Genomic DNA, 25,463 nt, shown 5'->3' on the forward strand with positions numbered 1-25,463 from the left:
AAGAAGGAACAACAGAAGGAGGAAAGGGAGGAAGGACAAGTGGAAGGAAGGGCCGAAGTAAGGAACAAAGGAAGTTAGGAAGGACAGAAGGAAGAAAGGAAGGAAGGACAGGTGGAAGGAAGGAAGGAAGGGAGGACGGACAGAAAGAAGTAAGGGAGGAAGGACAGACAAACGAAAGGAAGGAACAAAGAAAGTAAAAAAGGAAGGTAGGAAGCACAGATGGAAGGAAGGAAAAGAACTGTGGAAGGAAACTGGGCCAAATTGCACCCTTCAGCGGGCCAGTTCTGGCCCACGGGCCACGTGTTTGACTCCCCTGCGCTAAGCTCTCCAGCTGCTTCAGGAGGTTGATGTCTCTCTGATTGGCTCTTACCCTCATGGCTTCCTGTATGTGGTCCTGCCTCACCACCTCGGCCGAGCGGTCCATGTACCACTTCAGACAGCGGATCAGCTCTCTGAATCACATCAAACAGTAAACACCTCATTTACAACTGACATGTTAAATCATCACATCTGATCAATGTGAGACTCACGGTGCAGAAAACACACAAGCTGGTTTCAATAAAAGCTTCAATATCGTCCAAATATATGAGTAAAGGCTTTTCCTTAACTCTTATTAAAGGGATTAGAAATTCATCAACATTACAATCTATAAATAACAAACTTCAACTTCTCATATCATTTCTGTTCTGTTGATTTCAATGCATGTAAAATGTATCTGGAAGAATAAAAACTTTGACATGTCAGGAATGTTGGGAGGATTAAGAACATTAAATTTAGGCATGGAAAATACCATTTTGAAAACAATGACACACACACCCACGTCCCTCTTTTGCACATTTGGTATCAGATGGCACATGCTTTTTTGCACGTCTGCCTCAGCCCCAGCACTAATAACTCCAAACAAAATACAAGTTGCACCATGGCAATACCCAAAACAAGTCTGTGAAGATCCTGAAAGTCTTTTTCCACAAAAATTAAACACACTCACACATTGAGAATTAATACTGTAGTGTAGTGTGCCAGAGAAGCAGGGAAATGCTCACTTGGAGGCCAGAGCACCAAATGAAAATGCTTGTTTGTGACCTCAAGACGAACATGCAAACACAGATTTGCAAAGATATACATAAATACTGTACATGGATACGTTAAAAGAAGAAGAACAATATGGAAACAGAGTCAAGCCACTTTACCCCACCCTTAGTAAACATGGATTTCAGCACATCTGGTCTGTTTGTTTACCCAGTCAACCTCCACCTCTCCCCACACAGACACGGACGCGCACACACACACACACACACACAGATTGAGAGTGGACTCTGTGTGTGACAGTGAAGCAGCCTGTGAGTTTACAATAAGTCGAGGTGTAAACACTCACTTGTAGGCCAGAGCACCAGCAAAGTGCTTCTGGATGTACGTGTCCATCACCGGCCTGAAGTGGTAGTACTTACTGTCCCTGAGTAGGTTGATAATGAACACCTGGGACAGAAAGAGAAAGGCACCAACATAACAATTAGGCATGGGCCGGTATGAGATTCTGGTGGTATGATAACCATAAGAAAAAATATCATGGTATGGTGGTATTGTGATTCCAGCTCTAAAATGTTCCTAAAAGGAAGAAAAATAAAGACAGACATGTTAATTTAACCTGAATCTGTAATGACAGTGTGAGGGGTCGTGATACTCTACGCTGCACCTGCACCACCTGAGGGATTTCTGACCAGCACTTCCTGTCTTTGACCAGACTAAAAACAGCTCATACCTTAGGAACGCTATGACAGGAAATTTGCCAGTTTCGGTTGTCGCGGTATACCTTGAACACGGTTTTCATCCCATGCCTAATAACAATACATATACTATTTTAAGCAGCACATGTACAAATGTGTCTTTTTATTCACCTTGATCAGACTGTGTGTGTATATTATAACATTCTGCTTTTTACTTACCAATGACTGAAACACCAGCGGTCCATATTTGTCTGTGTTGTCATCCAAGATGGAGAACAAAGTGTCCAAGATGTCTTGAAGAAACTGTCACACAAACACAATCAGTTACAGTCACATTGGATCTGTCCTTATAGATGCATTTAGATACTTTAGCATTTATCAGGTGTGACTGATAAAGAAAGTCAAAGTAGTGATAGATGATGCTGTAAGTGAACGGGGTCAAACCACTGGGTCACTTTGCCTCTTTAGTTTTACTGCTCACTGCATATGAACATGAACCCTCCTGTTGTCTAGGGCCAATTCTGACCGGGTAAGACAACTAAAACATGAGGTATACTTTCATTTAAATGAGGCCTATTGACCATGGTTTCCAAAAATATGTGTAAAACCTTTGGTGATTACTTAAAAGGTCTAACACAGAATTAATAATAATAATTTATATGTTATGCTTTATTAACAGTCAAACCAAACTGGCTCAATTTTGATCCTGGAGGACTTCAGTCATGTGACATAACTAGTATTACAAACACACCGTGATCACAGCCATGTCTCCTTAGTGACGCGCTGAACACACACTGTCAGTGATTGATAATAGACTGGAATAACTTAAGGTGCCTCACAAAGGAAATCACATTCTGCTCAAACTGTGTACTGAAGATATTTGACCCACTCCAGTGTTTCCCACAGATCTGAAGGCAATGTGTGGTGGTAGGCCTGCGACCGACGGGGGGGAGGGGGGGTTGGTTTCGGTAAACTGACCGACGGGGGGTGTGCACGGAGGGGAGGGACTGTGTGTGAGCTATGTGAGAGAGACGCGTGAGTGACAGAGAGACGCAGGGAGAGCAGAGAAAGGAAAAAGGAAATGCAGCTTAACGAATACGATGCGTATTTTTTAATTAGCGTTAAAAAAAAAATTAATAACGAAACGCAATATGTGGCGGCCGGTGTTGAATCTGTGGCGCACCGCCACGAATTAGTCTATGTGTGGGAACACTGCACTCTGTGACAGTATAAGACTCTTGTGTCCTGGCATGCAGACATGAACCGAGCTTGTATTAAAACATGTATTAAGACAAATCTGATTTGATTAATTCATCACACACACTCTCTTAACACTTTCATTCATTCTTAAATATGACTCTGGTATTTTTTTTATCAGATTAGTTCATTTTCATAAACTAGATTTCATAAAAAGTTTTACTTTACTCTGAGCAGTTTCAACATTCAAGCGTCTACAGACCTTTCCTATCTTTGTTACTTTATATCTGCCAACTACCGACCCACCCCCGCTAATTTTCAACAGATGGCAGCATGACATATGACATCACACTGCAGCATGTGATACTTGGGGGGGGGGGGGGGGGGCAGAGCTACAGCTCAGACCGGCAGTGTAATTTAGTGGTCTTTGAAAGAGGGAACAGATGTTTACTCTTTAGGATCAGTGAGTCAATGTGCTGATACTGTTGCACATTAACTGAGACTACTGAGAAAGTGATACAATCAAAAGTGCTCAAGTGAAGAAAACAAGTTAGTTAAAACATGCCTCTGTCCAAAGTAAATATTTAGTTATAATTTTAGTTTTTAGTTTTAACTTCACCTTAACGATCTCCTCTCCACTGACGTGGCGTAGCCGGCCCAGGATGTCCATGACCCGGTCAGGATGGGCTTTCCACTTAAGCAGAGCCAGCAGGTCCACTGGAAGACAATAGTAAAGTCAACAAGTCAAAGACGTAAACTGACACATTGTTCACCAGGAAAGTTCTGGTCAGGTTTTATACAGTTTATTAATAATCACCAGGGTCCAGTATCTGCACACGGAAAGGATCAATTAGCAAATACATGGTGAATCAGACACTTTTAATATGTTCAAGGTTGAAGATTACGCAGCATATGATTAAGACTAAGATTAGTCTGTATCACTAAGGTGCCTATAAACAAATATTTACATCATGTATCACTGTTCTGCATGCTTAAAAAATATGCTGGATGATGTTGGATCAGCTGTGTACCGTTCTGGGTGAGCTTGGTGGAGGAGAGCTGTGTGGAGATCCAGAAGGTTTCCTTGGTGCTGCGCTGGAAGATGAGGCTGGACGGGATGTTGGGACAGCTGTTGAAGTCTTCTTTACAGCAGGGCAGGCCCAGGTAGAGCGCGTGGTTACTGAAGGTTGTGTTCTCGTCACACTGAGGCCAGCAGAGGTCAGGAACAAGGAGGAAGAAACGAGTCATAAATGATACCATTCAAATATTTGAAAACTATATTTTATTCTGTCATGTCATGTTAAACTAACACAGCTGCAGATATTGTACAGCAGAACATTTTTAGTGTGTAAATGCCCCAAACCTTTAATCTATATTGAATAATGTAATCTTGGCTGCCACAGAAAGGCAGACAGTACAGCAGAGTCATTTCCTACCTTATAAACGTAGAGTTCATGACTTTCATCTGAAAGAGTGGTTCCATCCTCCCTCATCAGAGGAGTGAAGGAAAAGCCAAACAGCTTCTTCTCTCCTTTGTCCTTTGCTGTAGATTTGGGGAAATTGGGAGAGAGACAAACATAGAGCATAGAGTCAGAGGGAGAGAGAAAGAGACACAGAGACAGAGACAGAGAGAGACAGACAGACAGAGACAGAGAGAGCTTTGCTTTGATTGTTTGACTTGTTAAATAAATGGTAAATGGATGTACTTATATAGCGCCTTTCTAGTCTTTGCGACCACTCAAAGCTCTTTATATGACATCATTCACCCGTTCACACACATTCACACACATTCACACACATTCACACACTGATGGCAGGAGCTACCACGCAGGGCACCAACCTGCTCATCAGGAGGAATTTAACCATTCATTCACATTCATACACTGTTGGCGCAGCAACAAGAGCAATTTGGGGTTAAGTGTCTTGCCCAAGGACACATCGACATGTGGACTGGAGGAGCCAGGAATTGAACCGCCAATCTTCCATTTGGAGGACGACCGCCACAGCCGCCCACAAATAAAGTGAGAAATAAAGGCATAATTTAAACTATTATCATCATAAATACGTCATATTCATTGTTTTCATCAACATTTGACTCTCACTACTGTGCAGATGAAAAAGATGTTTCAACAAAAAATTGACAGCAAACTCATTCATGTTTCTGCTCAGTCCTGCTAGATTACACTTAAAGTTCGGTTTAGAGGAAAATGTGCTGGTATGTGGATAAACCCGTCTCTTTTATTCTGGAGAAAAGCATAAAGAGTAAATATTACATCCATCTGAACATTGTTCTTTCACTGACATTAATAGATATGTGCCTCACTATGATATTTCTTATTCTCTCTCAACATGTTAAACAATCATTTGACATCACGTCAGTAATTAAAAACATTATGAACCGTTACTATTACTAATACTAGTGCTGGCGGTCAGTACTCACTGGAGCAGTGTCTGAACTCAAAGCGCAGGTGGGAGCCTCTGAAACGGTCGATGGGAATCGGTAGTTTGATGACCTCACTCCATCGAGGGCTGTTGTTATGGTAGAGAACGAAGGAGCGGTGCTCTGGCATGTTGGGCTCACCTGAACCCAGACTGATGCAGTCCTACAGTGGGAGGTGGAGTGTGTGTAAAAACAGAAAAAGGGACAGGAAGACAGATGGAACCGGGTTACACAAGAATCATTATAAAAAATAACAACAACATAAACCTACATAATACCAGATAGAAAATTCTTCCGAAAATATGTGTTTTATATTTGGATATGGATACACAACTTACAAATCTTTTATTTTTATTTCCAGTCCTCATCACACAGTTATCTCACATTATTCTGAGCTGATGGAGTCAGAGTGTAAAATCATCACTACAGACAATCTGATTTTTTTGGAAGCTTTGTTTTAAAACCAGAGTTTAAATAGAAAGCCTGAAACAATAAAATGATCTAAAGTATTTGGACACCTTTCTTTTTTTATGACACCCCATTCTAAATCCATAAGCATTTGGCGCGGGTTCCCTGCGCACAATAACAAAGGTTTTATTTTGAAAGCTTAGACCGGAAGCCGCCGCAGCTGTGTTAGTTTGACAGAAGCTGAAACACTTCATGGCGAAATGTTTTAACTGTAAATAAAAGTGTACATTGTCCAGCCTGCTTCAGACAATGGCGAGATGACCGACTAATGATTAAAACCCACCATCGTCATCGTGTTCCCGCTCCGCACTAATATCTCCGCACATGTTTCGCTTTACTGCGAACAGGAAGAGACCCTGTTATTTCCCACTTACTTGGGTCTGACAACTGAGGACCCGTTACAACTCAGCTGTTTTGGGGTAAACAATAACGTCAATAAAGAAAGGCGGACCGGATCGTGGCCCTCCTGATCTGATTGGCCATCCCGTGTATGCCCACAGTTTTCCGAAATGTACATGTCTGACACTTCCTTGTGATGCTAGGTTCCCTGAAAGTGCAGAACTGCTTTCTGATGTCACACACCGGCATTGTAACACGGAGAAGTCTGAAGTTAACAACTATGCTTGTGTGTCTCTTTCTTCTGCCGCTGCTGCTGCTTGCAGGATCCTCGGCGGATAGAACCGGTAAGAAAGCAAAAACTTCTCTTTACTTGAGGTTGTTTGACTTGTTGGAAACTACTTGGGCAGAAGCTAGCAGTATTGTTAGCATTGGCTAAACAACACTTTTACATAAAAAACAACGTGGAACAATAACATTAGTGGTCGACTTTAGGATTAGATATTAGTCATAGAGATCGGCATGTTTTATTATCTAAAGTGATGTATGCGCAGCCATCACTCTCTCTGGCAGAGTACCGCTGCACTACACGAGTGTGGGCGTGTGTACAGGAGCAGCCACACAACATTTCATGAATTACTTTACAAGATAAAAAGTTAAGAGAAGCACACCACACGCAGAAAACTCAGTCAGTAACAAAACGTAACGCTGAATCTCTCTCTCTGTCTGTCTGTCTGTCTGTGTCTGGTGAGGAAATAGAGGAAAGGAGTGGAAAAGGAGGAGAGGAACATTTGCTGCAGCATTGCTAGTCTTCCATATGCATACCAGTGTATAATACATAGGCTAATGCAGAACAATACATCACATTACAAGATAATAAAGACCAATTCATGCTCTTAAATATCTTTGATATCACTCCATACCTGCACCCATTAACAATCAATACATATGCACACATGATAATCAATACAATATTATAACTATTTACAGTATCACTATTTATTTTCAGATTTTGTAATATTTATGATATCTCTAACTTAATCCTATTAGCGCCTACATATTTCATTGTTTCTGTTAAAGAGAGGTTTCTTTTACTAATGATTTGAATTGAACTTCACTGTGTTACTGTGTTACGTGCTGCTGAAATAACAGTATTGGTCGATCCCCACATAAGATACCAGCTTAGAGACTGATGAATCGGAAGATTTTGGCATATATGCTGGTTGATGAGCAAAGTTAAAGTAATTCTGACCCTCAAACTGATTACACTCTACTTAAACATGTTGATTACATTTTGTCTTCCAGGTCAAACTGCCACCAAGTTCATCATTGATGAAGGAAGTGATGTCATATTACCCTGTTCAGTCAGCACCAAGGTGGACATTACATCACACAGGTTTGACTGGAAGAAAGACGGTCAGATGGAGGTGTTCTTCTATGAAGGAGGAAACTCCTACGCCAACGGTCGTGATGGTCAGGATCAGCAGTTCAAAGACCGAGTCTCACATTTTCCAGGTGAACTGAAGTCAGGCAACGCCTCCATAACCATCAACAATACGAAGGTGGCTGACAATGGAACCTACACCTGTATATTTCCAGATCTTCAGGGAGGATCCACCGTACATCTTGTTATCAGTGAGTGCTTTCATTAAACTGTAAACCTAAATAATTGTTACTGGTAGATATTGAACATTTCAGATGTTTTGCATACTGGCAACACTGAAACTTTTTTTAAACATTTAAATCCCACATTTAACATAAAGTCTTCATAGGACAGGCTTATACAGACTTTAGTTTGTCTGAAGTCATAAATATTTATTTGCCACAGTGTTTTTTTGTTTGTTTATTTTAGATTTGTTGAAATCAGCATCATGTGCGCCAAATTAACACCTTTTCACCCCATTCATATACATAAGGACAGACTAGATATTAGATATTATTATGTTTTAATAATATAATTACTCTATTGATCTGCTGATGCTCTGTGTCTCCTTGATTCCTTTTCAAAAAACGTCCTTTAACAACATACGTGTGTGCTGAAAATACATGTTAATAAGAATTTAACATCTTATGTTAGACATGTAGTGATAGTGAGAATAGAAGATACAGAATGGTGATGTAGTTTAATGTGCACTCTGCAGGTGTTTGTTATAAAGCATACCTCTTCTAAGTTTACACACCCATAGGTGGTTTAGAAAGTTCTGGGTTAACAAAACAAGACGATGCTGTGCAGATGGAGCAGATGAGCAGCTGACCTGAGACTCTAAGCTTAGATGTAATCATCTGGTACTGTAGGTTTCACGTTCATGGCAGCCAAGCGCTCTAACAGACTGTGACTGTTGTATTTTTGCCTTTTTAAGGAAGTACGTTAAAGGACAGAACAGCTGAAAACATCTCTGGTGAGTCCTGATTTTGATGATGTCACTGATTACTAAATCTGCAATGTGTGTGTTATAGCTGGTTCTCTAGGCCTGGGTACCATAGCAACAGCAGGGTATCACAAACCACACCTCAACTTTAAAGCAGATACTCTCCTCACATGGTTATACAGGTAGATACAGTACGATCTATATGAATATATTTCATTGATTTCATTATCTATGGTTCGTGTTAAAGGCATCAAAACCGTTATAGTGATATTTGACCAAATGCACAAGAGCATATAGTTTCTGTGAGGTAGTGTACAGAATGAAGAGCGGCTAATAAAGATGTGACGAATTACATCGAAATGTAAGAAAAAAACAATTATTTTTATGAACCTGGCACCTGTCATCTCTGATATCTATTATCAGAGAGTTGAGTTTTATAATTTTAGGAGATCAGATATTTGGGATACATATAGGATTTAGGGGCAGCTGTGGTTCAGGAGGTGCAGCAGGTGGTAGATCCCAGACAAAGTGTCCTTGGGCTAGATACTGAAACTCAAATTGCTCTGGAAAGCTGTGCAATCATTATATGAATGTGTGAATGTTTATATGTAGTGTAAAATAGTTCTGTGTGGTTGAGAGACTAGAGAAGTATTGTATATGGTGCAGCCATAGCTACAGCATGCAGGCTATTAACCTCTATCACAACCACTTGACTTTATACTTCAGTAATGTACAATAGAGTCAAGAGGTTGTAACATGTAACACAGCAAGCTAGCACAACAAGCTAGCACAGCACAGCAAACACAACAAGCTAGCACAACAAGCTAGCACAGCACAGCAAACACAACAAGCTAGCACAACAAGCTAGCACAGCACAGCAAACACAACAAGCTAGCACAACACAGCAAACAGAACCACGTTCTTACACATAAAAACTCTCCTGAGACTGAAATCATGACTAAATCATGACTTATAACGCTGTTATTAGTCTTAGTTTCTGTTTCTAAGCTAACTAACGTGACCAAACATTCATAATGAAGGAACATGTCTCCCAGTAAATAAAATACTGGTTTGGCTTTTCACTTTAGATCTGTTGACAGTAAGAAACATAGAAAGTCATTACTCTTTCAGCCCTATCCTAAACTTTTATAATCCAGCATGTGCTGTGCTTTAATAGTGTCAGTTTTAGCTAAATGAAGCCACACATTATAATTTCTTAAAAAACACATTAGTGAAAACTAGCCACAGCCCACACATACCGTAACTGAATTTATGAAATGAAATCTCCAGACATGCTGAAAAGACTTTATTAACAACAGCGCAGCGGTTTGTTTTGTTGTAGCCTAAGCTCAGTTCAGAAAGGTAGTTCATTCCTTTAATACCTTTTAATAACTTTTTAATAAAATGAATTTGTTGAATCAAAGCTTAATCAATTGAGGTCACTGCAGTACTGCACATGTAGTCCACATTGAGGGTTTCTTTAAACCATATGACCCCAGTGAGTTCTGTACTGTGTTAAACATGTAGTTGTTCTGTATGGTCGGAGGTCTGAATAATAACCAGCGTAAACTCTGCTCAGTATGCTGCTCTACCTGTCTGTCTCTACCTCCACCTGTCTTCATTCCCTTCTGCCTTCTACCTGAAGTTAATATTTGCGAGGCATGGCGACGACATACATTGCAAATTCAGAAGTCAGTGAAATCATTAGAAGCAGTGACACTTTAAACTTCTTAATATACATTACAAATATAGACCCAACCCATCGTGGTGGTTTGGGTTAATGTGTTTTATGATGTAATGTATGTTGTTGATGATCCAGATGAAGTGCACAGGTTGTGACTGAATAAACCACAGAGCTCACAAAATAAATGAACAAAAGCTCAAAGTCACAGTTAAACAAATAATTTAAACTTTGTTTGTTTATTTTTGTTGTTTGTATTTCAGCTTTGCAGAGCAGTGTAATTGTCATTACAGTGTAATCTGTCAAATATTTTTATGATTAATTGATTAATCACTTGGTCTATAAAACATAATTGTCTTTTAAATGTTTTTAAACAGTCCAAAATGTTCAACTTACAGTAATTAAAACGCAAGTGAAGCAGCAAATCTTTACATCATAGAAGCTGAAAAAGCTTTCTATTGTCAGAATTGTTAAAGATCAGTTTTCTCATTGTATCAAAAATAGTTAAATGATATTTTAAATGAACTGTCTGACCACCATGGAAACTTGGGTACGCAAACATGTTGAACATGTGTAGTTAACAAACATTCCAAACATTTAATTAAAAACCTCTTTTTGTTTAAATATCTTAAGCTTTTTTCATGCATGTCACATAATGACATTTCATATTCATTCATATGTTCACAGGAGCATCTCCAAGGCCCTACACTATGATGGGTAACGCCACAGATGATGGGGTGATAATTCAGTGTGAGGTTCTAGGTACTTATCCAGAACCAACGCTGCAATGGCAGGACAGTGATGGAAACTTCCTTCCGTCTGATGAGCCACAAGTCACAGAAAATGGAGGACGTTACTACGTTTCTCTACAAACTACGGTGAAGCAGACTGAAACCAAGCGCTTTGTCTGTGTTTCCACTCAGAAGGCCATCAGCCACACCGTTAAAGCTGAGATCACTGTGCCTGGTGAGATTCCTCAGAGTGATTCTTTAAATCAATGTGATTAAATACAAATCATTTTAGCCCTGATTCATTTTATTTAGGTTAAATACACAAATGTAATTGTTGTATTTGTGTTGTCTATGTTCACGATGCTTTACATGATGTGCAGTTACATTTACTTTTATAATGTGTTTCAGAGAGATGTGAAGCTCCAGGTCTAAGCGTTCGTGATGTCATCGTGTTTGTACTTGGATGTGCTGTTGGAATTGGTGGAACTGTGATATACTTCAAGTGCTTCATAAAAGGTAATGTTTAAACAATGGCTGGCTTAATGTGCAGCAACATAGTTTATATTTTGAGTCTTGTTTTTGTCATATCACACATACATACATACATACAATTTTCCATCTATTGTAAAGCGCCCTGACAATACATTAATTTATGTGGTCTCTGTCTTAATACTGAATGATCAATCTTAGGAATAGATCAGACATGTTTTACTTGACTTTGTGCAGCTTTGTCTGTAGTTTTTTTTACAGCCATTATGTATATTTAGTTTACAAGCATCTTTATCATCCAATTAAAGTGCACGTAAAAGGTTTGATTTGGTACATTTGGTGTACTGGGACAGACTGATAGTTGTTCTGGCCAAACTTGAAGACTGAACTTCACCAGCGAAAATAGAGGAAAAAGAATGAGTTGACAGACCAATCAAATCCACTTATCTGGTAACCAACGTAATAACGCCTCTCCGTGATACTCAGTTATCAAGGGTATTACAGCTCCACTGTCTTAAATCTGCAACTGTGTGTTTCCATGCAAATTGCAAGAAATGGAAGGTCAGAAATAAATAAATAAAAAAGCGACATGTTTGTCAGGAGGGCGGGTCAGTCAGGAACACATTTTCTTTTAAACGGGGCTATACCAGCACTCAGTCAGGTCACATAACCTAATGTTAGGGAAAGTGTGTAGCCTGACCACTGGGTTTTTTCTTGCCAAGGTGGAGAAAGAAGCAACAGCAGCACTAGTTCTACAGGTGCTCCTGGAGATGAGGGACTGCAGATGGTGAACACAGAGTCACACGGAAAGCAGGAACCAACAGGTACCACTTAAGAGCCCAAAGCTAAACATGTGTGCCTTGTACATTTGTGTGTCCTATGACTGCTGTATTCCAAATTAGTCTTTGAGGGTTCGCTCATAGCATAGGTGTTTGATAAATATGTTGTATAGTATTTTTTGTTCTTGTTGTATTCATGTGTATCTCTAATTATGGACTGCTGTGTAGAAGCCAAATTACATTCAAAGCTTTACTCTACTCAATGCAGAGACCAGAAAACGCAAAGACCAAAACACCAATGATGTGCTGTAAAGAAGTCCGACGTGTCAAAGGTTGACTGAGTTTGTGCATTAAGGTAAGATGGCCAAGAAATAAGAGAAGTAGAAAGAATGCTAGAGGGTTACTGATCGATTTTCTGATTATTTAAAAAAAGAAAAGATTCATTGTTTAGTCTGTAAAGTGTCAACATTCCCATCAAAAGTTATCAGAGCCTAAAGTGAGGTTGTTAAATAGTTTTCCTCTGAGTAATAATAATTTAAATTAAAACAAATTAAACCCCTCCACAGAGAGGAAAGCTACCTTTTATTTACAGCCTAGAGAACTGAGCTCACTATCAAGACTAGAGCAAACCAATGTGTGGCCAATTACCAACAGTGCCAGCCTTTGTCCATACTAGAGAGAATATGTGCACACTGGAGGAGACAAACACTCTTTCTGTCTCAAATGTAACAAATATAAAAAGGTCAAACCCACTGCCTGATGGACAATCTGCCAGCTGCCATCATATCACAGTAGGAAGTGAGGCTGTGCAGGTTTCACACATGTGGCACACTGGTGACTTTATGAGTTATTAAAACACATGACACAACATGAGAACCTCACAATAATTAATGATCTGGGTTTTTCTAAGCATCAGTTCATTAAGGCTGAGGATAAATCAGAAGGTGGTTCGTAACATCAGCTGATAAAACGCGTAGCACCGCAGCATTTTACACATTGCGCCGCTAATATCAGCTGTTTAGTTGGAGCCATTAATTTACTCTGAGCCGGTTAGCCTGAAACTTGTTGCTATAGTAACGTCACAGTTACCTGTCTGAGGATTAACGTTGTTAACATTGACATCACATGGCGCTACCGGTGTCATTCGTTTTTCAGGCTCTGCTGTTTTTTTCTGAGCAGGTTCTGCCTCAGATGATGTAGATTTATGTTTTAACCAGCGGTCTGTGTTTGTTTTCTTGAACTTAATACAGATGAAGCCATTTCAAAGTTCCCATGTTTCCTTGATGGCTCCTTGACTGGTCCTTGACCGGTCCTTGGCTGGCCGATAATGGAAGCAGGGGGATAATGTGATCCCCCAGCGATGACGTGGTGAGGCCCCGACTGGAAACGCCCCTAAGTTGCCTGAGTGGAAACCAGCTGCAATGCCTCATTTGTCCACGGGGAGGAGCAGTGTGTTTAGACCGGTTTAGACCCACTGCTCATAGAAAAGATTAGGCAGTCCAACGATTAAAAAAATTAACTGGATTTATCACATTACAACCCTGTGATTAAACCTGATTAAAATATGAGGCTAAATATTATATACACCAATATTACTTGTTTTACTTCTATTCTTCTGTATAAAGTAGCTTAATGAAGGGTACAATATAGTTAATCCATTAGAAAGTAAGGATGCAGTCGAAGCTGTCATACATTTGACTGGACACCGTCCGTCACATTCTATTATGAAAGCTCACAGTGACCCCTCTCAGAAAATAGTTCTGACGTCCATGAACACTATTCTGAATCTGAATCTCTCGTGCGTGATTTGTGTGACAATGGAACCAAATGGCCCATTAAGCCCAAACAAAAGGTTGAGCAATGATAATGCTAATAAGGTGGATGGGCTTACCTGGCTTGAAGCATGCACTGAATAGACCGGGGTTGGCTGGCACATATGTGCTGTATAATTGCACATAATCAAATACAGTCCTGTGGTCCGTTTTTGTCATTTCGTATTATTTATCTGAGCCTAAAAGTAAAATACGAAAAGGCTTTTTTTTGTCGTTTATTGTGTTAGATTGAAAACAAATAACAAAATAATCAGTAGTCAGTAGGCTATTTCATTTTTTGATTTGATTATATGAATTTCGGATGACCACTGACCTGTCAGTAAAAAATCATAAAACATAAGAATGTGAGCTAGTTTGTGACAGAAGCGCCATCTCCTGGTCAAACCCTGTGTTACAATGAATAGGCGGGTTTACAGGAAAAGATAGACACGCCCAGGAGAAGGAGGGGGTCTCTCCAGCTGCTGGAACTCAGCTGGAACTTGGCTGGAACTTGGCTGGGAGTCAGCTGCCATTCAGCTGGCATTCAGCTTGGAGGGGAACTTTGAAGTGGCTACTACTGTATGTATAAATTATGGTCATCCATAATATAATCGTGATATATATATATAAGAGTGGAGATTATTTATTTTTATTTTTTAATTTTATATTTCTTGTACCTACATGCTCACATTCTGCTGTTTCTGTGCAGTTCTGTATGTGAAAAATGTAAATAAAAATATTTTTCCAAAAAATAAATAAATAAATAAATAAAAGACTGTTCAAGTTCAAGTTTTTTGTTTTTTTTGTTTTTAAATACAGACATTTCAAAATATCACATTTTATAGCTGTAATCATAATACCGTGAAGCCGTGATATTTTTACCTAAGGTTATCATACCGTCAGAATCTCATACCGGCCCAAATTAATGTATATTTAATTCACCGGGAACCTGAGTACTGTATTCTGCTCTTTTATTTACCTACATGGCTGAATGACAAGTAAAATCCTTGAAACCTTGAACAATGACATTTTTAGCCAATATAACACAAAAATAGTTACAGACTGCAGCTTTAATGACGAACCACGGGGGAACAATACCAAGAAGCCAATGTGATGGGTTGGGCATACCGAGAAAGCATGAGAAAAAGCTGTCTCTCTGTGATGACACGGCTGTCATCATAGAGCGTCTTGTATGCAAGGTGTTTATGGTGGGACCGTGTCTTTCCTACCTTTAGGATCTCTCCATCGGCGTAGAGCACATAAACTGTGACTTCAATGTTTTTCTGAACGCTCTTCCCTCCTCTCTCAAAGTCTCCTCGCTCCAGCGTCAGATACAAGTCGTTACGGATGTCACCTGGAACCAGGACGGACACATCAACATTTATTCCACATATCACCTGAGAAATAAACTGGAATACAAATATGAGAAACATGCACATATATCTGGTTATTTTATAATAAACCCACCTTTCAAAACTCAGTGCTTTACAGTAACTAAAAAGTAAATAAAAAAATCCAGAAGAGTTATACAAATTACCATCAGTAAAGATAAAGATAAAAATGAGTTTTAAGAAGAGGATTTAAAAGAGGATGGAGGGAGTTTTAAAGCTGCAGTGCAGGAACATTAAAGACCAGGTCAACGCTTAATGACAAGGTGAGATTTAGGAATCATTAATGAGTCTGTGCTGCAGGATGTTAAGCAGCAATCAGGCTGAACTGTGATTTTAAACTATGAGGAGGTATCAGGCCTCAAAAAAACAATTATAAATGCATAAACACACTTCCTCCTTAAAATCTTTTTCTTTTTTTAAACATGCATGTCATCACTTATACCTGCTAACACTAACAGTTACAAAGATGTGGATACTCTATAGTATAATATGCTTTGTCCACAAACACAGATGGAGACACACACAAGGGTCTCACACACATTTAAAGCTGAATACCTCTGACATACACAAGACTAATGACCTGTGTTAAAGTGTGTGGATCCATTCATCATGTCTGCTCGTCCTTATAGAGGAGATGTCGCCCTCAATGTATCAAGACGAGAGTTAAATACTCGCTCCATCACTGCCCGATGGGAGGGCACAAGTGTGTGACACACATGATTAATGAATGTGAAAGTGTTGTGAAAGGTTTTCTGCATACAATATATGTATGGATGTGTTTTTACACTCAGCTTTAATCCCTTTGGTGTTTTTGAATGCAGCTTCACTCCCTTCACCACTAACCCTCTGAGAACTGGGTCTGTTGGTCACAAAACTGTTTGAAGTAACAAGGTTATCCATTTTAAGATTGACAGTCAACATGCAGGTCCTCACAGTGTCTTGTCGTCACTGTGAGGTTGCCAGGCAACCAGCGGAGACAACAAGAAGTCACTGCATAGTACCAAACTGTACATAACTCCTCTGTTACTCCCCCATAAAAACACAACTTGCCTCCATAGTTAATATGAGGATGGCATCAATCTTCTCCTCTAACTCTCCACACAAATGCATTTCTGAAAGCATCGAACTAGTCCTTTAAAATAAAATGACTGGTTGCTAAGAGAAGACACCTTTAAAATCCCCCACATCTGTTGATGAGCGCGCCCAGTTTGGTTTTTATTCATGTTGTTGAAACAAAATGTTAAGCAGCATTTCATTTAATTAATAAAGATAAGAGTTGTGACTTTGTGTGGCATATTTCTTTCTACTGATTTTTGTGCCACTTTTTATAAGAATTAATTTACAGTCTAATCGATTCAATCAATCAATTGGCAGAAGTACCATGTTTGTGTGTAAAAACAGAGTGATGCTTTGCACATAAATCCAACTACTTATGTGCAAAGTACTTCAGAATGATGTAGGCCTCATACCTAGCACCACACACACACACACACACACACACACACACACACCATCTAAAATGAAGCCCTTTCATTTTCGTTTTTCATTGTAATGTACTGAAGACATAGTTCAGAAACTGACAGATTTTCTCTTCCACATCTAGTAGACAAAACTTCCTGGGCCATCACTATGTTACTTTCTATCAGCTATGTGGGAGAAGACTACAGCACTTGAAGGCTAAGTATACTTTATTTGAGTGAAAAGTGAAACTTTTTAAACTTTCAACCCATCTGTTACTGTTGCATAATGTGCCAATCCAGCGCCAACACAAGACCTTCAGGAGCAACAGAAAGAAAATTAATCGGAGCTGACATCTCCTCGTTTTGTGATGGGAAACATGTCTGCATCCAGAGAGAGACAGCTTTCAACTTGGCAAACTTTCCACACATTAGAAACTATCTCTCTCTGGATGCAGCCAAGGTTGTTACACATGCTATGATTGCTTTACATGTTGTAGGAAGGCTGGAGAAACAGTCATAAAACCACTAATATGTAGACAAGGTGTAAAAAGCCAATTCATCATTGTAGGATAATGAATCTATCTATCTGTCTATCCATCTATCTATCTATCTATCTATAAATATTTTTTAAATTTTATTTCAAATTTGTCCATTGTTTATGAAATTTAAAATGGTTTGGCTTCTCCTTCATTATGTGACTTTGTGTATTTATGTTCAGTGAACTCTATAAAATTATCCAGAATACCCTCTATAATATATTTTCCTGTACCATTTCGAATAGGGATGTATCATTAAGACCAAACAATCGAATAATCGTTTGCGTGGACTAACGTCAGCCTTCAATAAAGAGTTGAGCTGTGTAGTCTAAGGCTTCGTTAACAGCTACTGCAGAGCAATGTTCACTTTCAGCCACTAGGAGGAGCTCTACGCTTCTGTAAACCACCTCCACCTTGTGTAGAAGTAGAGAATTGTTACTGCTGCCCTCAGCTACTTTGACTCGGTAGTAAATTAGCCTGCTAGCTAGCTGACTCGGTAGTAAGTTAGCCTGCTAGCTAGCTAGCTGACAGGAGGGAACATGATGCAGACGAAGACACACAAAAGTCCAGCGTGGTTTAAAAACTTACAGAAAGTAAAGGATAATGTTGTCAGGAGTGAAATATGTGGAGCAGAGTTGAAGTATCGCGGTTTCACACGGACAGAAAGTTGCTGTCTGCTGTGACGGTTACTAAGGGAGACGCTAATCACCAAAATAGTAGCTACGTCAACGTCTGGAACAAACGTCTCAAAGAGAAAACTAACGTTACGTCTATCATTGCTAACATGATTGTAAAAGAAATGCTCAGAGTTGTTAATGACTGGAAGAAAAAAAATCCACCTGTTATTTTAGGGGTCTGTAAGCCTGTAAGATTTATCTTTTAATTAACTTGTTCCTGTAAAGAAATGAAGACTGATTATCATTTCAATAAATGCACGTTTTTGCAGTTAAAGCTTGTTTGGTATGAATATTTAAAGTAATTTTTTGACCATTGCCATTTAGCTCTTGTTAAAGTCGGTATGCAGCGATATTCGGTTAATCACCGGGTTAAACCCAGCGATTAGTCAACCATGAAAAAAATGGGCTCATGTTCATCCCTAATTTCAACACACTGCATTCAGTCAGCTTTCTCTCAACTCAGGGTGACGTCACCATCTGACGACATGAAGAGCTGCAGCTCCAGCAGTACTTAAAAAAACAAATATAAAAAGGGCCATCTCATGTTTGTCAAGCATACATTTGTAGACGGTGAGTGTGAGTGCGTGTGTGTGTGTGTGTGTGTGTGTGTGTGTGTGATGTGCTATTGTGTTGCTTCAAACTACTTTATTACTGTGTGTATGTTTTAATCCAGACCTGCTATAAATGGTAACACTGTACACAGTCCCTAAAAAAAATAGATAAAATAAAGTGACTCACCTGGCATGATGACATCAGGAAAGCCCAGTTTTCGTGTGATGGCCACCCCCCTGCTGAAAATGAGCGGGTTCTCCCTGCGGACCTGCTCCATGTCGCCCCGCAGCAGCTGCAGAGAGATGATCAGACCTGCAGGGACAGACCCGAAAGAGAGAGAGAGAGAGTGAAAACAGAGAAGAAAAGAGACGAGAGAAATGAAGCGAGGCCTGTTTATAGCTGCTTCTAAAAATGAAGTTACAGCTGAAAGTGTGAAATAACCACATCTTCCTGTAGGGCTTGAAAACACAGTGGTTACATCCTCCTTTCAATAACACCATAAGTTAGATGATACAACTTAGTGCCACAGGAGTTCACTGACTTTAACATGATGGAGAGGCTGAGACTTCCCTGCAGTGACACTAATTAAGATGATTCTCCAGCTGATGTCAACTGATGTCATGCGAGTGTCAGTCAGAATATGTGCTGGTCTCCAAAAGAGTTGAAGGGTTGAGTTCATGAGTTTTGTGTTTGTGTGTCTAACATTTTATTAATTTATCAGTCTGCAAAACTAGACACGTTCTCCTCATTTACACTCCCTCGTCACAGTTTCTAACATCAAAAAAGTCTCGGTGTCATGTGATGAGAGAAGTCAAGCTGACAAACAAGATCCTGAAGCATGTTATAAAAACAGCTCAGGACATTATTGGCACTGAAAAGGGCAAAAAACATTCATTTCTGAGTTGTTTTTATCAGCTACCACAAACACATTCGATCAGATTTGGGTTTACAACTTTCTGTAAATGAATCAATTAACCACACTGTCACTGTCACAAAGCTATTTACAGTCATAATTAAAGTAGCAGCAACACACACACACAGTCCTACCGTAGTTGGTGCTAGGAGCCGTGTATTTGGTGCTGGACTTGCGGATGATGTTCTCGTGGATCTGGTACCACTCGTTCTCGTTGTTGCACCTGTAGAGCGACATAAATCTCAGGTCTGAACAAACAGAAAACATTTTTATAACTAATTTAAAACCTGCGAGAGGCTTAATGAACATGACTTTCTTGTCTTTTAACAGCACACCAGTACATTTTTGGGGATACTGCATGAGAAATCTGCAACTAGGCCTTCCTATTTGAAATGAAACGCAGTATTTAAAGGGTTAATTCATGCTACATGTGCAACAGAGTGTATAAAGTTACAATTATGCAAAAAAGGAACTTTACTGCAGTCACACAGTAACACAGATGATAACAGCTCCTCCATTTCCAGCAGCATTACCTGCATAATAAGCAAGTAGAATAACCAGCGGATTCTAGTAGTTATTCATTTATTTATTTATTTATTTTAGGTTGTGAATGTGAAGAATGTGAAGAATTGTGCCACGGGGACACTGAGATGTTGGTGTTTTCAGTCACAAAGATGTCACACAAGAAGGTTGAGAAGAAGGAACCCCGAGGTACACAGAGAGGATGTGAAACCACCCGTGAAGCACGAACCCTCCCCTGGAGTTCAGCTAAGACCCACGCGCACACACACACACACACACACACACACACACACACACACACACACACACACACAGCAGACACAAAGGGAATCCCCCTTCGGCTGAAACTTCTGAAGACTCGCCTGGAGGAGCCCTACGGTGCTCACAGTCACAACATGATGCAACTATGGCTGTGTGTGTGTGTGTGTGTGTGTGTGTGTGTGTGTGTGTGAAGCATGGCAGGGTGCTGATGGCATTATAAGACTGCAGAAACGACTCTGACACAACAGTGAAGTGGCTGTCGGTGGTTAAGGAGACAAAGGGGACGACATGATGTACAGATTTCCCTCTTGTACGTCTCATCTTCAGACTTTTTCTCCTTTCTTCTTCCTGACCTTTTCTGTCACATTCATTTGTCACAAATTTTGCTCTCAACTTCTTTTCCTCAGCACCTCAAAATGCTCAGTTTTGGGACTAAAGTCTTTTCTGTGTGTCCATCTTCTGAAGTTTTCCTCTTTTCCTCTTTTCTATCGCTTCTCTTCTCTTCTTTCTTTCTTTTTGTGAGTCTCTGTCATCTGAGTGTCTCAGAGGAGCAGGTCTTGTCATCTGACTAGAGCTGAGTCAGACTAGAAATTGAAAACAGGTTGCCAAGGTCAAGTGTATTTGTGGACTGTGTGTGTGTGTGTTACTGTGTGTGTGTGTGTGTGTGTGTTTGTGTGTCAAACTGGAACATATTTCTAAGCCTTTTCTAAGGCATTTCTAAGACTGAGGTCCATTATTCTGGCTGCGATGTGAGCAGCCACAGAGCCACTCTTGTCTCCCACGCACGCACACACACACACACACACACACACACACACACACACACACACACACACACACACACACACACACACACACACACACACACACACACACACACACACCAAACCCCATGACACAATTAACAAAGACGCCAGTTGAGGTTGCATCAGTCAAAAACATTTACAAATCATGCCATTGATATTCATTATATTTACTTTGTGGATATTCTGTAAACCAGACACGGAGGCAACTTATGTCTCAGTGTCTGATAGCCGCCACACAGAAATAACATAATTGACGGTTACACTTGAGTGTGTGAGTGTGTGTGTGTGTGTGTGTGTGTGTGTGTGTGTGTGTGTGCAGCTACTTACGTGTAGACTTTCAGGACAAAGTCTTTCTCCTCTTTGAGCTCTGAGATAGTCTGCAGCACGTCGCTCATGGCTAGGACAGCACAGCCGTACGGTCGCCGGTACTGAACATGCGGAGGTCCTTTCTTACTGTCGTTCAACAGCATACGACCTGCAACAGGAAGTGTGTGTGTGTGTGTGTGGTCATTAAACAGCGTGTACATACATAACAAAGTTTCTGAGATAGAAGTAATCAATTAGAAAGAGAAGAAGAATTAAAAATGTGAAACTATGCAAAGATACTCAGCTTCTTAATTACAGTCTATAAACTACAACCTGCAAACTGACTAGTAGACTCTGACAAACTCCACAAAGTTACTCTGCATGCAGTTATATGACATCATACATGTGCTGCTGGTATACTGTATTATCCAGCCTTTCCTGTGTGTTTTACTGTATATCATCATAACTACAGTCGTACCTGTTCTGATGACCTGTGAGACGATGTACAGATCTCTCTTCATGTCTTTGTTGCTCAGGTCCTGTACAAGACAAAATAAACCCACACGCTTACTGAAAATACAAGTTTGAATTCAGCACTCAAGTTTGTTTTCTTGCTCTGTTAATGAAATGTATCACAGCGAGTTCAGATGATAAGCAGCAAATATCAATATTCAGGCTTCAATTTATAAAGTATTAGAGCAGGATTGATGATTCTCATTATTTCCCTCTGCAGAACTTTTTAGATATTTGCTCAAAACACTACAACAGGGAAGTTAGACTGAAATAAAGCTGCAATGATTTGCTGATTAATCGATTAGCTGATTGATAGAAGATCAATCTACAACTATATTGATCGATTTCAAACAAAAATGCAGTTTGAACATGTGTCATGACAGTAAACCACATATCTTTGGATTTTAGACAAAACAAGACATTTTAATATATCTCCTTGCTGTAGGAAGTTATAATGCATTTACTTTTTTCTGTTTGTATTGATTAATTGAGAGAATAATCAGCAAATTGATTGACAATGAAAATAATCATTAGTTGCAGCCCATGACTAAACTTAACTGATGTTATTATGGGTGACGTACAATCTATAGTCATTTAAAAAAAAGCAAAAGAAAGCACGTTTATCTGTGTCTGCTCCTTTTTAGTCTCTTTATGTTATTTTCTGTATTCCTATGTCTCTCACACAGCCTTATAATAACAACAGCAATACAAATATATTTATCATGACTGTTCTCTCGTGGTAACCCTGCTTATATCAGAGTCTCTATATTTAGAAACAGGACATTCTTCTTTTGTGAGTAGGGATGTTTCCTCACCAGGCTCATTCTGCAACAGGGCAATAGGGGGCAGTGTATCCTTACTTTTATATTCTACCACTTCACCTCACATCTCATCTCTCTTAGACTACAGTGCCAGTCAAAACTTTGGACACACTTTCTCGTCCAGGATGGTGTGTCCAAACTTTTGACTCTTACATCTTCATTTTAAAACATGTCTTTAAGATTGTATGTGTGATTCTGTGTGTGTGTGTGTGTGTGTGTGTGTGTGTGTGTGTGTGTGTGTGTGTTACCGTGAAGAGTGCACACAGCCGGTCCACCTTCTCTGGATTCTTCGGTCCTCCGTTCTTGTTCAGTCTAACCATGAACTTCTCACTGGAAAACAACACAAACCTTCCTTTAGCTTCTGAACAAACATTTAAACTCCATGTTATGTAAAACTGCTGCTGCTCATTTGTAACTGACCTTTGACCTAAAAGAAATGTACTTTTAGCATCTTGCTACAGCTGGCAGTAGTAAATCTTTTTTGGCCTAAAGATTCACTTTTTATGCTCAAATAATTCAGTCGTGAATTTGGTGAATTTAATACAAAACAATGACCTCATCTGTATTTCCTGCTAGGTTCAACCTCAAGGTTAAGAAACGCTGCTCCACACAGCCAATTTACCCCTGCTGCCCTCACTCAGGCTCCTCAGGGGATTTTTGGAAAAGGATAAAATTCTTTCAGATTTCTCCTCATGCCTCCTCCTTCCTCCCCCCGGAGTCCTGGCAGGGAGGAAACTCTAAAGCAGCGTGTCTCAGCCTTTTTCGCTTCAGGGAACAGCGAAATATTGTCTGCCGGTGTCAGCAACTCTGTTCTTTTAACCCTTATTTATCCAGCTGATGTGACTCTGCTGACATGCTTTTATTCCATGTCTGACAAAGACATGAAAATAAAACAGTTAAGCCTCAGACACATTATGAGATTCCCTTGATCATAAATGACTCTGAACAGAGTGATCAGCACTGACAGTTCTGGTTTGAGCTGCGATTTAAACACAAAGAGGGAGAAGAAGCTAACACAGAATCAGATGTACAGTAAGTCATTAATGTAGCCTCCTGCTAGCTCATGTTTCATACAACATCTGATCAATATGTACCAGATTTACAGCATCTTTCATAGAAACATTCAGTCTGTGTAGAACAATAATAAACTCGCTGCTTCACTGTTCCCTTCTTTCATTAAATTAACTCCCTTCAAGCCTCTTCCTGTATTAAAACTGATTTACTCTTAATCTTGAATTTTGAATGTTTGTTTTTTGATGTGTGTTCGTGTTCGTCAAATGTTGTTTTATCTTTGGTTCTTTGGTGTCTTTAGAAATACACACACTGTAAAAAGTGAAGTAAAAGTTGTTTTACCAAAAATTGGCCCCACTGACTATATTCAATATATGTTTAATAAAGTGAATTATTTCTACTGATGAATTAATGCAGAGGTAGAATTATATTGTTGTGGTTTGTTGAGATGGAGCTAGTTTTAACTTATTTACAGTATAAGGTATAACATGATGAATCTGAGGAGTTGAAAAATTTGGTAGGAAATATTTCTGCTTCATGAAATTGAATTCAGTTTTCAAACTTTTCCCTAATCTTTGCTTTTACCTGTTTGGGTCTCTAAGAGCTGTTTATTTGAAACCATCTGATCATTTTTGAGGGAAAATGTTTATTTTGGTGGAGAAGCTAATAATTCATTAACATCTGAAACACAACAAGGTGCCAAAACCACACACTGATTTATTTAAAATGTTCACAAACCAAAAAGTTTGGGAACAACAGATTTCATCTCAAACCATGCAGTGAAAGTTAAGGCCCATTTATGCTCAACGTTAAATACGGATCCGGTATGGACGGAGCCTTCTGTCCGTGCTCTGCGTTCACTTCCTCCGTATTTCTGCACGTTTCCATAAAGCTTACGGATACGGACCAAACGGAGCAGTACCACCGGAAACCACGGGGTGGCAGTATTGCTGTCACTACTCGATACGTAGCTCTAGTGAGACCGAGTGAGACACGAAGAAGAAATAACAATGGAGGAACTTTTTGAGAAAAGGTTTTGCGAGTTGGATAGAAACTTTAAACATATCGTTTTTGTCTTTTATGCAAGAGGAACATTATCAATATCTCCTCCACAGTCGCCATGTTTGTTTTTGAGTTTGTTGTTGTCGTAAACGTTTGACTCGGTGCTGCCCCCTGGTGGATGTATTGGTTAACATCCATGCCAACGTAAAGGACACATAGAAGTATGAGAGCAGTGACGGTAACATCGTTTGAAACGGACGGATACATGTTCGTACGTCCGTTGAGCATAAATGGGCCCTTATACATTTATTATTATGTGTTTCATGTAAAAACTTAATCTGAAATGTAACTAAACCTGGCAAATACATGTAGTGGAGTAAAAAGTACAATAATCCCATCTGAATTATAGTGGACAAGTAGTGTGAAATATAAATATTTAGCCTAAGTTCACATTCTTTAAATATGTATTTGAGTAAATATACTTCAGGTTTGCTCAGATTTGGTCCCCAGCATCACATGAGCAGAGACACAATGTCAAATTTAAATGTTATATTTTTGTAATTCATATTTTAAACATTGACTGAAGAAGACTTCTGTTTATTTAGCATGAGAGATAATTTCAAATACAGATTAAGATAAAGATAAAAACTGGGCTACTCGTCAATAA

General features: G+C 39.5%; 1 protein-coding gene across 1 annotated transcript in view; it reads right to left on the reverse strand.

Moving 5' to 3' along the window:
- LOC128355403 (dedicator of cytokinesis protein 3-like) overlaps positions 1-25,463 on the reverse strand; it is a 268,462-nt gene that overhangs the window by 23,623 nt on the left and 219,376 nt on the right. The window contains exons 11-23 of the mRNA XM_053315642.1: positions 23,032-23,113; positions 21,928-21,988; positions 21,471-21,618; positions 19,689-19,777; positions 18,828-18,953; positions 15,255-15,379; positions 5,362-5,524; positions 4,358-4,464; positions 3,953-4,124; positions 3,541-3,638; positions 1,944-2,027; positions 1,376-1,476; positions 371-452 (exon numbers count right to left, since the gene is read on the reverse strand). Of these exons, the coding sequence (XP_053171617.1) occupies positions 371-452; positions 1,376-1,476; positions 1,944-2,027; positions 3,541-3,638; positions 3,953-4,124; positions 4,358-4,464; positions 5,362-5,524; positions 15,255-15,379; positions 18,828-18,953; positions 19,689-19,777; positions 21,471-21,618; positions 21,928-21,988; positions 23,032-23,113 (1,438 nt within the window). The remainder of the gene's footprint in view (positions 1-370; positions 453-1,375; positions 1,477-1,943; positions 2,028-3,540; positions 3,639-3,952; positions 4,125-4,357; positions 4,465-5,361; positions 5,525-15,254; positions 15,380-18,827; positions 18,954-19,688; positions 19,778-21,470; positions 21,619-21,927; positions 21,989-23,031; positions 23,114-25,463) is intronic.

This window comes from Scomber japonicus, chromosome 3 (assembly GCF_027409825.1).
Source record: "Scomber japonicus isolate fScoJap1 chromosome 3, fScoJap1.pri, whole genome shotgun sequence".
Lineage (NCBI taxonomy): Eukaryota > Metazoa > Chordata > Actinopteri > Scombriformes > Scombridae > Scomber > Scomber japonicus.